Consider the following 17349-nt stretch of genomic DNA (forward strand, 5'->3'; position numbering starts at 1 on the left):
CCATCCTCTGAAAAATGCAGCCATTTTTTTCAGTGCCTCAACAGAGATGGAACACTTCATTCACCTAATATAAGTCATGGTGCTGAGTCCTTTTGTTCCAAGTAAGTGGCTGGTCTGAGAACTTCAGGAACTGGGACTAGTTAAAATAACAAATATGCACAAATGTGCTTTCTCCCACAGAAAGCACATCTATCTGAAGGTTACAGAAGAAGGGAATCAAGCAGCAAAGGCAATCCATAGAAATGGATCTGCAAAGTGGTGGGATTTCTTTCCCATCAAAGAAAGCTGGCATATACCTATCTTCCTCCCTCTTGCCACCCTTCCACTCTCCACTTCTAAGTAACCTAAAAGGTCTTGAGAAACATGCTTATACACATCTGGTGAGGGAAGGAAAAAAAAACCCAAAACAGTAAAAACCCAAACCATAGAACAAAAAATCAACTGCATAAAAGGGAGTATGCCTGCACACAAAATGCAACAAGGGACAGGGAGATGCAAATGAAGCAGAGGAAGTAAACAGCATTTGGACATTCAGACACAAAAACTAAAAGCATAAAGGAAAATTGAAAGGGCTGTATGTGAACAAGAAAAACAGAGTCAGTTGGAAAAACATCCTCCTCCACTGCAAATCACACCAATATAAAAGAATCAGAGAATCACAGACTAGTCTGAGTAGGAAGGGACCCACAAGGATCATCAAGTTGAGCTCTAGGCATCATGGCCTATCCTGAAATAGCCAAACCTATTTAGCAAAGGTTGGTTTCCTGAAAAGCCAATAATCCACTTTATGCACTCAAGACAAATGCTTCCCCTTAGGTTTCAATGTAATCAGATTTCTCTATCTGAAGGGCAAATATTCCTACAGGGTTAAGACCTCTGTAAAAAATTGAGCTTGAGATGAAATAATCTTCACAGCTGTAACACACCTGTGGTTCTGAGGACTCTGGAAAAATCAAAACAACAAATCTCTTTGTTACAGAATTTCCTGTTCATGATGCATCCACTTCAATAAACACCAAAAATCAAGCTCAGGAATTCCTGAGCATGCATTCTGAATTCTGATGGACACATAATTGACTACAGAGAACAGTGGCTGTGGCAAGAGAGACACAATACTTGCTGATGTCTAATATAAGTCCCAAAATCATTGCCACAATTTGAGTGGATGGCACACAACATCTTAGCCCTAAAGTTATTTATACTCCAGTGTACTTCCAGGACACTTTTTATCATCACATTGGGCCCACGTTTATTTCCTATTTTTTCAAATCTCATCTTTTACCACTTTCATTTACATAAACTTCAGAAATCTCCTAGGGGCAGCACCTCTCTATATCCCTCACCTCGGCAAGACAGAGTACTTCAGCTTTTTACAGTTGGGAACAGGTCAGAGATGCCAACAAAATGCAGTTGCAGTCAGATGCTCCACATGCATAAAGCAAAATAGATCACATTAACATCTGTCTACCTCAAACCTGTCGAATCTCTCAGATTCAATGTCTTGTGTGGATCCAACTGCTAAAATTATCTCAGACTGTCAGTATCATTGTCTGTTGGGTGAGAGGGAACCTCTTAATATGCTTCTGTCAATAACTGCTACAGTGATAAACTGTTTAGCCATTAAAACATCCTTATTCCTCCAAATTTATTTTTATCCTTTTCTACTGAGCCATAGAACACCAAACTCTACCTAAAAACACAGATGATATCCTGAAGGAAAGGTAATGGATACCTTCCTATATCTGGAAGATACAGAACAAGAATATTTTAATTTAAAAATGGCATGTATTACATTAGATGAGGTCAGCAATATCACCAGGTCTTCACAGTAAACACAGTGAATAGAAAAGGAGCACATGATGAAAGCACGTGATTAAAGCTACACAACGGTAATTCCAGGGTTATGTTAAATGTCAGGAAGTCTCTGTCTCAGAGGGTGAAACAGGAACATTTTATGTTTTGTCTCACAACAGAACCTTAGACATAAAGTGGTTTAAACATAAAATTTCAAGGTGACGAAGATGATCCCATAACAGATGCCATCTGTGGCTTCAGGATTGCTAAAGAGAGACACATTGTTCAATGCCTCTGACTTCCCCTTATACCTGAGGCCATTATTTCCCTTTCCATTAAAAAGGAAGAACAATTTTTTAACTTTCATGGCATTCAGGAATAAATTAATTTGTGCTCTGTATTGCAATCTTTACAGATGAATTGGGAAGTATACTTCCATTATCATATTTAAAAGGATACCCTTTCAATGCCATGGAAAACATCTCTCTGGTTATACTAGTATCAAAGATCTGTTAACTTCTAATAGGCATGTTTCCTTACTTATGTCCCAGGCAAATAGTCTGTAGGGTCTCTGAGAATACCCAATTTCCTTCTTATTCTCACAAATGCTACTCAACCTACTGACTTTCTCGAATAATTCCTTGACGTGGTGACACAGCTCCTCGATAAGGACACACCTTCTGCAGAGGAGATGATTCAGCCCCAGTTTCTTGGGCAGGCACCAGACACTCTGTACCACCAGGGGCCTGCAGACATCGACTTGCCAGAAGGTCTCTTTGGGGGAAGCCTCTGACATCACTGGTGCGGCAAGAGCTGCTGGGGAAGGAGCTTTGTGGCACAGAATAAGCATAATGTTGGCAACTCTGACTGCTAAGACAGGGGACAAGGGGCCTCCTCATTGCCCTTAGTGTTAACAGCTGCTCCTATGTGCTGCTCTCTGGTTCTGCTACTGTGCTGACCCTCCTACAAACAGGAACCCTTCCTGCCCAGGCTATGGCTTGTAAAGTGCCATTCTAAATATTACGGGGGTTTGTAGTTTAGAGATTTGGGGGTTTTTTGTTTTATTTTAAAATTGAAATTCCAGAAAGTTATTTCTACAGGGTTTTTTTTGAAGTCTAAGTTAATAAAAACCAACCAGTTTTTACCTCCTGATCTCATTTCTTAACATCAGTACTAAAGAAACTAAATCAGCTTTCTGCTTTGTAAAGCTCTGAGGGCCTTCTATGTTTTGATGCACAGCAGCTATTTGCCTGATCATTAGGCTTTCCAGGAAATCAACTGGTGCTTTTATGGCTATTCAGAGATTGATACAGTCAAACCCCCCAGGTCAACAGAAGCAGCTCCATTGTTTGCCATGTTTTTCTTCAATCCATCTATCCCCCTCCAGAGATACTGGAGACTGTCATTCTGTTCCTGTCTTAGAGGTGTGACTGCATCCAGTGAAAGGCACCAAATGTTACATAAAAGCATCTTTCATTGAAACCAGTAATGGTGAAGAACAATCTTCTCTACCTTGCAGGTCAGCTTTGGTCAACTCAACTTTGTTAGCTAAACAAAAACAAAAAAACAAACCAAACCAAAATGAAACAAAAACCAAAACAACAAAAAAAAACCCCACCAAACAAACAAAAAGTAAAACCAAAAAACAACAGGTTAGTATAAAGGCAGATGAACCAGGGTAACATCACTTTGAATAAATAAAAGCTGGTATAATTATCACAGCCAACATGCATAATCAAAACATGCAGAAATGACAATTTAAGCAACAAGGGCGCAGAGGGACAATGACTACATTAACGCAACCAACAGATAACAAAACCAAATAAAAAGAGAAGAAATGCATTTCATTCATGCATACACAAAATCACAAAATTCACAGATAATACAAAGAGAAGAAAAAACATCACATTCTTAAACCCATCTCTCAGCATTTACCAATAATTTTAGAGAGATTTTGTCTTATTTGAGAAATACATAGAATCCATTTAAGTAAAAAAATCTATTTGACTTTCAGTACCTCAGTCAAGCATATATTTAGTTTGTTTGGCTTTTTGTCCAAAGTGGATTTATTGCCAGAAAACCACAGAGGACTGATAATTCTATAAGAAAAAAATTTCTGTTTATCCAAAGAACTGAACTTTACACTGGATATAAGTGACAGTAGCACCTTGCCCCCTCACAAGCTGTCACCTGCTCATGGATTTCAACACATCCTTAAAAAAAACTCACATCAACAGGCAAGCAGACAGCTCAGGCTTTAGACCCATGTAGTCTTAATCAGTCATCAGAGCAATCGAAAAAATGTAGAGTACCAGCTCATTCTTTCACCTAGGTCAGAATGGTCTTGTTATCTGTGGTCAAATCATAGTCCATATGGCAAAAACAAACAAAAAAAAAATCACAGATCTACTAAATCTGACTGTCTAAAGATCCAAATACACTTTCTGAAAATTGAAGAGCATTAAAAGCAAAACAATACCACTGATTCTCTTCCACGTAGGCACAGGATTTATTTTTTTAAATTTTGTTTGGGCCTCTTTTTTTTGTTTGCTTGTTTGTTTTGTTTGTTTCTTTTTAATGGAGTCCAGTTTACAAGGAAGCCACATGGATTTTTGGTGTGTTATACCTTGATTCTAAGTTTTCTCTTTCAGAATGGAAAATGTAGAGGACAAAGATGGGAGCACAGGCAGCACCTCCTGAATCCCCTGTCACTGAAGGTTAAATATTTCTATTACACAGCACAACAGGAACAAGAAAACACCAAATCATCAACCTCATGGCTCAAAAGATGGTTATTTAAGAAGGGCATACTTACCTTCTTAACCTTCTGTTCTTAAAAGTTCTAATATCACAGCTAATACTGAAGAAAGATTGGTAGTTCTCCTTTCCCCATTGTCTTCTTTTACATTTACAACCCAATAAATTATAACTGACATGTACAGATGCCATTTCCTGTGTTTCCTAAAAATTTTAACATTTTGAATCTTTGCTACTGTTTCACAGCCTATGAATGACTCAAGATGGCAATTATCCTCCCGTTCAAGATAGTCAGATTTTTCTTCCTCTTTTGAAACTGCTTTACTACACAGAGCTATAAAATCCCTTTTTCCTTAAACAAAATTCAAAAGAAAGGGGAAGGAATAGAAAGAGGAGAAGGATGCATTTCTCCATGCATCATTTTCAACACTTACTCTAATCACGTAATTTCTCTATAACAAACAAGTACTTTTCCTACTTCCCTGCACCTCATTTTCTTTGTAGCTGAGAGAAAAGCTCATATTTCCAGTAGCACTATGAGAACAGAATACAAAAGCAAGGAAAAGGAGAGATGTCAAACCATCATGGAGCAAATTAATGCTCCACTCTTCAATGGACAACCTTTGATTCCAGAGAGAAAGTGAAGTATGACCAGATTTGAAGTTTCTTTACTGAGCAGATGAAGGGTGAAATCCTTTTTGACATTATCCTGCTGTGAGACTTTAAGCATAAGATTAGATTTGCTGTTTTCCACATACTGCTTAGTATGCAAAATCTGTTTCTTATTATCCAGCCTGTATGTGTCATTCATGCTTTTCATGCACCAGCAAATTCCAAAGGTTAACGATACTATTTCATGGAAAGTAGCAAAAGATTATGATTCTACTGCGGGATCTGGAAAGAAGATTAAATTATGACAAAAAAAAGTCCCAAAACATCTGGAATAGTGTCAGCCAGTTTAATAATCAGTCTCCTTTGTGAGAAGCTGTTAGTGGAACAGGTGAGGTAGAAGCAACATCTCTAAAACACATGTTAAACTACCTTGCAGAAGAAATAAAATGTTCTTTAGCCACTGCTGTTAGCTTTATTTGGCTGGGGGAAGGATGGGGTGAAAATATTTAGAATGTGCAGATGAATTTCAGATAGCTCTAAAGCCCACGGTAAGCAACATAGGGATGTCCAAACAAAAGAAAGGAAAACACAGAAGAGCATATGGCAAATTAATAAAGAGGTGAAAAAATGCCTCAAAGGCAGAAATTACTCATTAATACTGAGGGCATCCTCTTTAAACTACACAAAAGGTAGGACATCTGCTTAAATTTTTCGAGGACTGTTGAGAAAAAAGCAGTAAATCACTCCGTCTAGATTTTTGTGGATGGAATAAACTGATCCATTCATCTATTAGTAAGACCAGGAATGAAGAGTTAAGCAAGAATAATTCATTTTAAAAGTCTGGAAGTAAGAAAAAGCTGAGCTGAAGTTTCAATTGTTTACTTTAAAGAAGGGAAAGGAGGTCACCTGGTACAACTTCTTCTATCTACCAACTCTTCACATACACCATAGTGCAGACATCTTTTCTCTCAAACTGTGTATGTTTGATGTAGGAATAGTCTGTATTACTCAAACTCACGAGCAAAAATTTTCCAACCACCCGTCATAGGCTGTTGAGATGGAGACTGGAGAAAACTATGTCCTGATAGAAGACTTCTTTTCTTCAGTTTCTAATGCTTTGCCTAGGAGCCTCCACCCACTATTTCAAAGTGGTTTGCAAGACATAGATGAATTTCATACTTTTATCACAAATACATGAATATCTGGCAGATGAATTTTGTGGGTGGGAAAAGCAAGGCCCAAAGCAGGTGGCAGACTTGCCTTCAAGCTTCTGCTAGAAGAGGCCCTCCCATCTGAAGTCCTTTCTGAGAATTCATTTTGTCTCTTCACTGTGTTTAATACCCTGATGCAACACTGACACAAGGACCATTTAAGTCTTAACCACTTCCCTCCCTTTGGCAGCTTTTCTCTCAGGCCCTCTCACCAATGCCTTTCTTGGGGTGGTGGTAAAAGGAAGGGCCCTCTTGTTGTGTCATAGATAGCGATGAAAGCTGCAGTGAGCACAAGAGCTCAAGTAACTGTAAAAATGAACAAGTATATTGGTATCATGCCATTCTCCCCAAGATTTATTCTCCTCAGAGTTGTATATAGCACACCTGAACATACCAGGCAGCAAGGTGGTTTCTAGCTTTGCCAAATCCCTTCCAGGGAAACAGAAGCTGCCACTACAGATCTGATCAGACCTTCAAGATCTGTGAAGAACTGCCTGTTGTTCCTGAAAAATCACGAATGCAGCAATTGCAAAAGAGCAATGAAAATAAACCAAACCACCACATGCAACAACAACAACAACAACAACAACAAAAAAGAAAAAAAAAAGAAAATAAAAGAAAAAAACGTGTGTGATATGAAGCTTTAACTCCATAAACTCATTTGACATTTCAGACGTTTTTGGGTTTTCTTCTTTCAGATAATCCCCCTCAAAATCCTCAGCCAAAAGCAATGGTACTGCAGGATACAGTGAAACACAAAACATGTCAGTGTGGTAGCTATCATCTTGTCAAACACACTGGTGATTGAATGGTAGACTTCAAAAGCCAAAGCAGTAAGTTTGTACAGCACACATGGAAGCTGCATGATACAAAAGTGACCTGATATGTCACCTAACAAAGAGGATGAGGAGGTTATTTAGTTTTGCTAGCCTAAACAAACCCCTATAATTTAAGGAAGTAATAATGATAGAACGGATAGGACATCAGAGATAAAGTAATTCTTGCCTTAAGTCTTTTTTTTTAGCACTACTATACACTGTTAAAGACCAGCCAATTTCAGTCTCAAGGATGCCTGCATTTTAAGAGTGACTCGTATATATGACTAAGAATGTCTCGGAATTCTTCAGATTCCAAAGAAAAAGATGTCCTATAAATACAACTTCTTGAAAGTGCTCCCTGCTCAAGTAGAAGCCTTACTCATCACGGAACACAGATAATTCTATACTGTGGTAGGTGTGTGCTTTGGTACACAGGGAGGCTGAATCATGGTTACGCACATGAGAGGAACAATCTGGTCAAGACAATTCAGTGGCTTCCTCAAATTGAATAAAAGGAGGTGGCAGCAGAACCAAGACAATAAGGAATATTATTTTCCTGTTAAAACTTGTGAATCTTAATTGGTGGTATGAAACAGGGTACTGAAATACATGAACAGAAATAACAAACATGAACAGGATGCAATAATATCACCCCTTTGTAGTGGTACTGGTGCCTCTTAGCCAGGACAGTGCTGTCTGTTGACCTACACCTCATATTCTACTGTTCTCAAGGCTTTCTTCCTCTACACATTCTTTGATTCTGTCCTGAGATCAAACTGGCAGTTTCTGAGAAAACAACTGCCACATTGTAATCTCGGCCTCTGAAAACAAAGCCACGATGAAAGACAAGCATTAGCAGAAAACTCTCACATGATCTTTGAAAGACAAGATTCATGTGTGGGAATGAATTAACATTTCTTTAGGCATGCATGTTCTCATCATGGATGTGGTCCCTCTGCCCTTCATGATGAAATATGGAGATGTCCAGCAAATCAATACACAGAAAACTGTTCAGACAAAAAGCCTACAATTGTTTATTAAATACATATTTAAACATCATGAGGCAGCAAGGACTATTTGGGACTTCTGCCCTTAAAAGCATTAAGACTGCACCCAAGATCACTTCAGATGAAAACAAACTAAGGAGACGTAAATAAGGACTGAACATGCTTAGAGTTTTTCTTTCCTTAGAGAATGTGAGATAGGTGTGACTTTCACTGGCAACTGTAAGAATAGGCACCAGCAGGCAGCAAGAAAGATCTGAGATGAAGCCTTGAAGATTGCTGTGATTCAAAAAATAAGAAAAAAAATTCAACAACAAATGTAACAGCTTTACGGTGACCAAATTCTTAGGTTTTTTACTAATATTAAATATGTTGGCAAAAAGAACATATTCCTCTTCAGCAGTTTCCTTGGTACTGAACAGGAACCATTTGGGAAGGTAGTACAGACACAGCTTTCCAAGATCAAGTTCTTCCAAAGAGAGAATGAGGACCATCACTGACCTTATCACCCATTTTTTTTAGGTCTCTTTCCAATTTTGAGTCCTATTTGAAGGACTTTAGAAGAGAAGAGGAATTTGCGTTCTGGAAAGTGAACCAATCTCCACATTCAGGCAGCAGCTGTGCTGGTACCACATTAGCACACAGACAAGCCAAGTGCCATATTATGTGTTTGGGGAGTGGTACTGATGTTACACAACCTCAGCAATACAACACTAAATCAAAGACCTACACCAGGTACAGGAGAAGGAAACACCACAGCTCTAACAATGGGACAGAGTCTTCTGAGAAAGCATCATGACTCCATTCCTGAGTCACACACAGAACAACAGAATAGTGCAATTGGGAAGTCCTCTGAAGGAGGAGGACTACTAGAGATCACATGCCAGCTAAACAGCTGATGGGTTGCGATAATTTTAAACAAAAGAGTTATCAAAAAATCACTAATATTAAAGAAGAGCTTTCAGTGCATCAAAGATAAATAGAATAGACTTTTTCATAAACCTCAAATGCATTTTTTTCCTTTAACCTTATAAACAACGATACAGAAAATGTGTACTTCTTTTGGCATGCCCACAAATGGGCAAAGACACAAGTTCTGCTACACTGCTCATTTCCACAAGGAACAAAGTGGTTAATAGACAGTATTAAGAAAAAGAGAGAAAGACAGAAAAAAGCAGCCTACAATTATGTGATACCCACCAATGCTGTGAGATGGGAGTTGACATGGAATGAGCTCCTGTGAGAGGACACAAAATTCTCACAAACCAGAGTATTATTGTGGGAGCATGAAAGGAGGGGTGGGGCACAAGAGCTCCCAGCCACTCAGAACACTGAGACACAAGAAAGGGATCAGATCTAATTGTATGGTCAATTTGGTTAAAGCTGGTCAAAGTTATCTCTAAGATGATACTTTCAGTCCTAAAAAGGAACAGTCTTGACAAGAGGCAAGGCTTCATCATGGTGTAACCTGTAATCTTGACACAGTAGGGAAAGATGATCAAGGAGTCATTTCACTTTATGAAATTTTTGAAGGATCAGTTTGGGAAATACTTCTTGTCTTAGCAAACATACACATAAACTTTACAGAAAAAGCTAGTGACTGGTGGCCAACACAGCAGATTGGTACTGAATGATTCTAGACATAATGGTGATTGGTCATTTAACCCAGACAGCAAAACCTTGGAGTTTTGGATGGCAAGTATCCCAAGTGAGTTGGGAATTGAAGCCATATGCATTTTACTGAGTCAGTGATGCTGATGTCAATATTCTTTTAACTAATGGGAGCTTACAGGAACAGCAAATTATTTAAAGAAGCTTCAAGAAATCACTACTATTTACATGCTTCAAAAAGTAACTCATCCCACATGATTCTACACTGGCTGGAAAAGGGAAACTACTAAAGAGAAATGTTTTCCAGGCAGAAGAGGCAATGCCTCCAGTGCTTTCACTGGAGGTCCACCTCACCAAAAATTAACTCCTCTTTTCATCCAATCTTTACCCTTCAGCTCCTTCTACCTTTTATTTCCCCTGTACCTATTTGTTCTTCAAAATGCTTACTTCTGTGGATGCCAAGGGGTGTTCTGAAGCACAAATGAACTGAATGCTCAGAACATTTTCCAAAGTATTTTAAGACTAATGTAAAGCTAATAAACCACTCTGAGAAAACTACTAGTAAGTGGTAGTCCATCCCCTAGTACTATCCTTTCCCACTACTGGAGGTACCACCTCATAGGGGATGGAGCATATAAGAAAAGAGCTGCTAAGCCGCTCACAGAAACCAGCAATCCTTAAGCTGCATTTGGTAGACATAAGTGTAGTGAAGGATATTGCAATGGAAGCAAAGGTGTGAAATGAATGGCAAGGTAAACAAGTAGATGCACAGAGTGCAACAATGAAGTATGAAGTGAGTGCTGGAGAGGGGAAGCTCTCTGAAATCAATTATACCTTCACATCCACGTTCAATCTGCCCACTGCGGTGCAGAGCATCGTTGATAAGGTCAGGCAGACGCCCATTCAAGTCCACAGATGCCAGACAGCCCTGAAATCCATCACGTGAGGCCACCAGCTTCGGGAGGTTGCTATACATGCCTTGAGCTAGGCCAGCAATGTAGAGATCACCTAGAGGAGAGAGGGGTAAACATAAAGGAAGAAGAAAGTTACACACCTTCTAGAGTCACTTTTCTTGCCACCAAACATGAATAAAGCAAAGCGAACACATGTTCGGAGAAAGTTAAAAACAGAGCAACATCTTGTGCAAGAAGTAATTTCTGCTTCCTTTACTACAAACAACCAAAGCAAACCAACCAAAATAAAAACAAAACACACAAAAACCCCCAAAACAACAACAACAAAAAAACCCTCACAAAACCCCCTGAATAACCCCAGTTGTAATTGCTACCTAACTAGGAAAAAATGCAAAATGACAATTTCTGAAAAAAGCAAAGTATGACAAACTATTCTGCTACAAGAAGTTGTCAAACAAAAAAGAGATAAATGAATTCAAAAGCCAAAATGTGCAAAGTCCAGATTTACTGTTCTGTAACGCATGGTTACTGTAAGCTTTCTCTTGTTCACTAGTTGAGCCCTGCAAGAATGAAGTGGGAATCCGTCAGCCTTGTAGAGTTTACCTTTAAGATCCAGATTTTTGGCACCGTTGATAACCTGAGTGACCACCTTAGTGTCCACCTTTAGGCTGTGTGTGTTACTGTTATCTCTGGTAATGACGACATTGTGCCATTGGTTGTCATTAAGAGGACGATCACTGTTGCCTTTGATAACATTAGGTCCATTCCCGAGGTCGAACACATAGTGTATATACCTGTAAACATAGCAAGAACTAGTTAAAATTCTGGAAGAACTCCAGCATTACTGGCCCTTATTTTAGCCAGAGCTGATAAATTAACTTTAAAAAGTCATGAAGGGAAATATCTCTGGGTTAGAAAGTTCTAATAAGCCAAAATATTAGCCACTGCTTTGAAAGAATATAATTGTTTCCTTTCCACCAAAGTGTAAGGATTAGGGTTTTGAGGTGACAACATTTCAAATAATCAGATTCTAACCATAGAACATTCCTCTTTTCCACAAAATTCTCTCAGATCTACAAAAATACTGTCTGTGCATATAATGAATTTTTTAAATTGGTAATATTGATAAATGTACTGGAGAGCAACACTAGACATGCTTATTTGGGGCATATATTCCCCAGGTTCATTCTGAGTTTTGAATAACCCCCATAAGAAGTTAATTGGGAAGCTCACTTGAAATATTATATTAAAATTCACATGAGATCCTAGACTTATTCAAACAGCTGAAAAACAATTAGCAATGCTTTTGGCAAAAAATAAAGACCATAACGAACACTGAAGTCATGGGAGTGTTACACTGAATTATTTATATATTTCAAACACAGAAATCCACCTGAGGGTAGAAGAGAAGTATTCTACTTAGAAAAGAAAAAAAAAAAAGGACAACAAAATTCAACTCTCAATAGAGAACCAGGAGCTCATGACTGTTGTTTTTTTTATTACTCAATGTCCCACTTACAGAAGTATGTGCAAAGCTAAAAATGAAAACAGATTGAACTGAAATAAACAGGACTAGTAAACTGTGGAAAACATGTCTACCATGACTAAATCATAAGGGATCAGAATTTGTTCAGTTAACAAAGGATTTTTTTTTAATAAGCCATTGGTCTTTTGAAAAGAATATAGCATCTCAAAAGCAAGCTGAGTTCACTTTTTGTCAAGCATTACCAGCAGAAGTACGAATTCAGCAGCCCATATGCTTTTTCTTTTTCCTTCACTGGAGATAGCAGAAAAACAAGTATTACAATGGAAAAAAAAAAAAAGGGAGGGGAGGGAAGTGGGGAAGAAGAGAGATACAGAGCCCTCAGCACATTTCCTCCTCCTCTGTGCTAATCTGTGAGGTTGACAGAACAAAACATTAGTTTAACTACGTCCAAATGACTTAAAATACTAACTGTAAAAATGTCCTTCCCCCAGCCTCAAGAGGAAGTCAGTGATAAAATCAGGAATCTTAAGCTTCAGTGTTTATGTTTAAATGCTTTGCCTTACAGCTCAGCCAATAGAGAAAACATGAGTATCAGGTGAATTTCCCTTCATGCAAGCATTTTAAGCTCACCCATAAGTTTATTTATAAATAAGCTGGTAGAAAATAACAGAAAGCCACTTACCCCTTGACTAGTTCAACTGCGATAAAGTCATTGCCATCACCACTGTTAAAGAGGATGAAACCATCAGCTGAGGTGGTCTTGAACTGAAAGAAGAGGTGCATGGATGTGTAAGCCTGCAAGGTGGCCAAGCTCAAGTAGCTGCTCTTAGTCTTGAATGTCACAGGGTCAGCTATAATGTTGCGGAGACCGAAGCGTGCCTTCAGCTCACAATAGTCAATGTCACCGTTCTTGCACAGGTCAATGTAGAGCATCCCGTTGAACATGAGGCTCTGGAGATGGCCGATGAAGCTGGAGGGGATGACAGAGATGTACCGTTTCTCTGTCATGATCCCTGTCTCGATGTTGTGGAACTCCAAGCGGGTGTGATCACCAACCATTGTGCCTGAAGGACATGAACAAGGAGGAATATTGGGGATCAGCAACAGGTTATATGGAGCCCTTCATGCTCCAGTTTCCAGACTAACAGCCAAACTAAATCCTATCTGATCAGTGCCCAGTAGCTTCCACAAGAAAGAATGTATGGAATCTTGGTGAAGAGGCTTGCTAGAGATGCATGAGTCTAGCAGTTGCCAAAACCTGGCAGAAAAGACAGGCCCCTAAGGGGCCATGGGCAGCAAGCTCTATACTTTTCCCTGTGCTTCACAGACCAAGTGTCTCCCTTAAAGCCTACAGTGATCTACTTGATCCAGCAGACCATCTGCCAAACAACATGAACACTTCCGAGACAACTTTTCCCAGTGCACTTCCTGAAAACACTTGATAAACATTGATTAATATAAATAGAGCAGTAAGAGAAGTGAGAACAGTCATAAAATTGCTGATATGTATTCCATTGTTCCCTCCTGGTGCCTGATGTTATTCCTCTTCTTTTAAGAGCACGGCAGGAGGGAAACACACAAAAATGCAACAGATAAAAAGCCCTCCATATATTTAAATCATCAACCTACCCCTTGGGCTATTTACCACATCATGACAGATTTCAACCTCTCAAAATATCCAAGCTATTCAGTATACCAAATACTACTTTCAGACTACTTCTACATTTAAATGTTTCATTAAGTGTGCTAGGCACCAGTGCAGACACATACAGATAGATGAAATAAAACAGTATGCTATAAAGACAAGTTGGGCAATGTCAGAATGAAAACCCTTTCAGCCAATCTTATTTTAGCCCTCCATAGTTCTTCATTAAGGTAGTTTTGACTATTTGGTCACACACGCCAAGTATCTTTTCTAAACAGGCCTTGATCCGTTTAGTAAACAACAGGAATAAATTAAATACTAAGAATTTAATTGTTTTCCTATCATTCACTGTACAACCACTATTCAAATTCTGCTACATTACAAGGCCATTATTTTTTCTCTCATGACATTTTCTGCAGTTCTGCATTGGGTTTACACAGTGTGGTGTTGGCTGTGGGGTGGCTGCAAGGCAGCCTTAGTGAAGAGAGGCCAGGGCTATCCCATGCCTGACACAGCCTATTCCAAATGGCTCCAACCCACCCACCACAGGGCACAGCTGAGCCCCTTGGCCACAATGGTGGTGCCTGAGGGAAAATGTGAGAAAGGATGTAATGCTACCAACAAGTAAGAAACAAAGGGGAAAAAAACCAACTCAAACCCAAGAACTAAAAAGAGGGAGGGGGCATTCCAGGTGCCAGAGCGGAAATTCTCCAGCATCCACAGAGAAGACCATAGTGGTGCAGACAACTACACGGCAGCTCATGGAAGACTCCTGTGCTAGAGCAGGTAGATATTTCCTGAGAGAACTGCAGCCCCTGGAAAGCCTACACTGGAGCAGGTTTTCCCAAAAGCCTATGGCGACCAGCCATGCTGGAGCACTTCATGAAGGACTGCATTGCATGGGTAGGACCCACACTGGAGCAGACAGAAGGGTGAGGAGGAAGGAGTGTCAGAGAGGAGCTGTCACAGGCTGACTGCAGCCACTATTCTCCAGCCCCCTCCTCAGCCTAGTGGGGGCAGGGGGGAGAGGCAGGAAGGAGCAAACCCAATAAAGAGGGTGGCAGACACTGTTTTACTTTTTGTCTTTGTTTCTCACCATTCAACTCTGTTTTTAATTGGCAGCAAATTAATTTTCTCCAAGTCAAGTGTGTTTTGTCCATGACCATAATCACTGCACAGGTGAAGTCCTCTCTTTTAGAAGGTTCTTAGGTTTTTCAAAGCAGACAGCCACACTACATGTTGGTCCCTCTCCTAACATTTTAACATGCTGGTTAAATTCACCAGGTTTAAAAACCAGAAGGAACAAAGATATTTAAATTCACACTAGTTTTGTGAAACTTGACAACTGTATAAAGACCTGAGTAAATATTTCTATTGTGCTATAGATAGACAAAATTTAGCAACAGTATCTTACTTTAATGCATCAACAGGTCAGCAAGCATATATACACAACTCTCGACCTGTCACTGCAAGAGGTATTTGTCAGTCAGTGCGATTATACCTGAGAATCATACCAGTCACCACGGCTGAATCCAGGACAAACTCCTCCAATTCCCTGAGGTTAGATCAACTGGGACTTTTGAGCTATCTCCTGAAACCTCCTACCATTTCTCACCTTAAGAGTTTCCAGGAATTAAAAAAAAAAAAAAAAAAAACAAAAAAAAAAAAAAACAAAAAAAAAAAAAATCAACCAACCAACCAAAAGACAGTAGTCCTTTCATGACTTTTCCTACTAATTGTGACTTTTTTTTTTTTTTTCTGTTGGGGATAGAATGAAAGCTGAACACATTTATAAAGACACTTGGATGATACATCCTGGTTTGTAGTGTATAGAGTCAGATTAAATGAACTGATGGTCATTTTCTTGCTTAGAGCCTCTGGAAACACTGAAATATTCCTAAATCACCTCTCATGATCATGTACAAACTGCAATTTTTCAATTTATATTTTGTCTAAATGTGACCAAGTTTTACTCAAAGACAGCAAACAAACACAGTTGTTATTAGAAAAAATGTTTTCAGCTGCTTCAAATATGAAGAAAAAATATTACACAAACCAATTCAACTTTTTCCCTTATTCCAAATTTTACTAGTGGATCTAAATATAAATGCAATTATACAAAGACCATGGAAAACTTCAATCCAAGCAGATACAGCTGATCAAACTTAGAAGAAGCTGAAGGCAATCACAAATTTCTGACTATTTAGAAATTCAAGTGTCAGGACCAATGAAAATGTTTTTAAATCCTAAAATGGTTCTTCACCAGAAATAATATTATTTTAGTTTGAAAAATGGCAGTTTCCAGGAACTGAAATAGTACACGGGGAAATTTGTTTAGAAAAACTTTCTGACTTCCATCGCTGTGATTCTTAGAGGCTTAAAGTTTCAGTGTTATCAAGTGAAAACTTAGGATTTTTCCAAAACAGAAGTGCTTTTTCTTAAAATTAGAAAGTACCTTTAAATAACAAAAAATTAGAAAAATAAAATTAAGAGATGTCAATGCTCAAAGGCAAGAAAACTCCTCCTTTGCTCTTCTACACCTTAAAAAAAATACAAGGCAATTATGGCCTGAGTGAGAGAGAAAAGCCAAGACTGGGAAATCGGGAGTACACTGGGACAGGGAGCCCAAATATAGGGGGCATTAAAAATAGAGTGAGGGAGTTTGGAGGAGGTGAGCCCAGAATCTTAGAAAAGGTGAAAAATGAGAAAACTGGGGCTGGTTTAATAAAAAAGAAATAGTGTTAGAAGCAGTAGTGTAGAAAGTTAGGAGTAGTTCAGTGAAAAGCTAAAAAGGACATGGCAATATAAGATCAGAAACAGAACAGAGATGTAATTTCCTAGGAAATCATGGAGTGCAATCCAGTGTTTTCTGATCTCATTAGCTATCAGCCCCACCTGCAGAGTTCACCTCTGGTTCCCCCACTGTGCTCTACAGAGTACTGTACCTACTACAGCAATCAGAAACTCTCTAGTTCAAGTGGTAAGAGACAGAAAAAATTCCAGCCTCCACTGTGGTATTTGGGTGCTAGCAGGATGTCATAGGGAGGAACGTATCTGCAATATTTGTGTCTCATTTACCACTGCTGTTCTGAGGTCTGTTCTGAGGTCAGGAGGAATGTGGGACAAAGGTTTTGTGATTAAACAGTAAAATGCTGTCCAGAAGAATTGGATTCTGTCTCTGCCTTAGATGTCCTACAGGAAACCAAGTCACACACTTCATTACAGATTTTTTTCATAGGTGGTCCCTAATTGTCTACATCTAATTCTTTAAGTAGCAGGGTTGAACTAATTTACAGGATGTAGTTTACAGACATGCTGAATCATTCTGATGCAAATGACTAAAAAAATATGCCAAATTGGTACCAAATACATCCAACTTTAATCTGGTGCCTTGTTTCCAAACCTGCAAAATGGGAAAAAGATGCACACTTGCTTCACATAACACAGAAATGGTAATAAATCCAGTTAAAGCTTCTTAGCTCTGTATAAACATATTG

General features: G+C 38.9%; 1 protein-coding gene across 38 annotated transcripts in view; it reads right to left on the minus strand.

Annotated features, from left to right (window-relative positions):
• NRXN3 (neurexin 3) overlaps positions 1-17349 on the minus strand; it is a 982258-nt gene that overhangs the window by 527729 nt on the left and 437180 nt on the right. For all 38 annotated transcript variants that reach the window (XM_032113035.1, XM_032113016.1, XM_032113015.1 and 35 more), the window contains 3 exons: positions 12890-13271; positions 11325-11515; positions 10642-10815 (listed from right to left, as the gene is read on the minus strand). In XM_032113035.1, the coding sequence (XP_031968926.1) occupies positions 10642-10815; positions 11325-11515; positions 12890-13271 (747 nt within the window). The remainder of the gene's footprint in view (positions 1-10641; positions 10816-11324; positions 11516-12889; positions 13272-17349) is intronic.

Source organism: Corvus moneduloides, chromosome 6 (assembly GCF_009650955.1).
Source record: "Corvus moneduloides isolate bCorMon1 chromosome 6, bCorMon1.pri, whole genome shotgun sequence".
Classification (NCBI taxonomy): domain Eukaryota; kingdom Metazoa; phylum Chordata; class Aves; order Passeriformes; family Corvidae; genus Corvus; species Corvus moneduloides.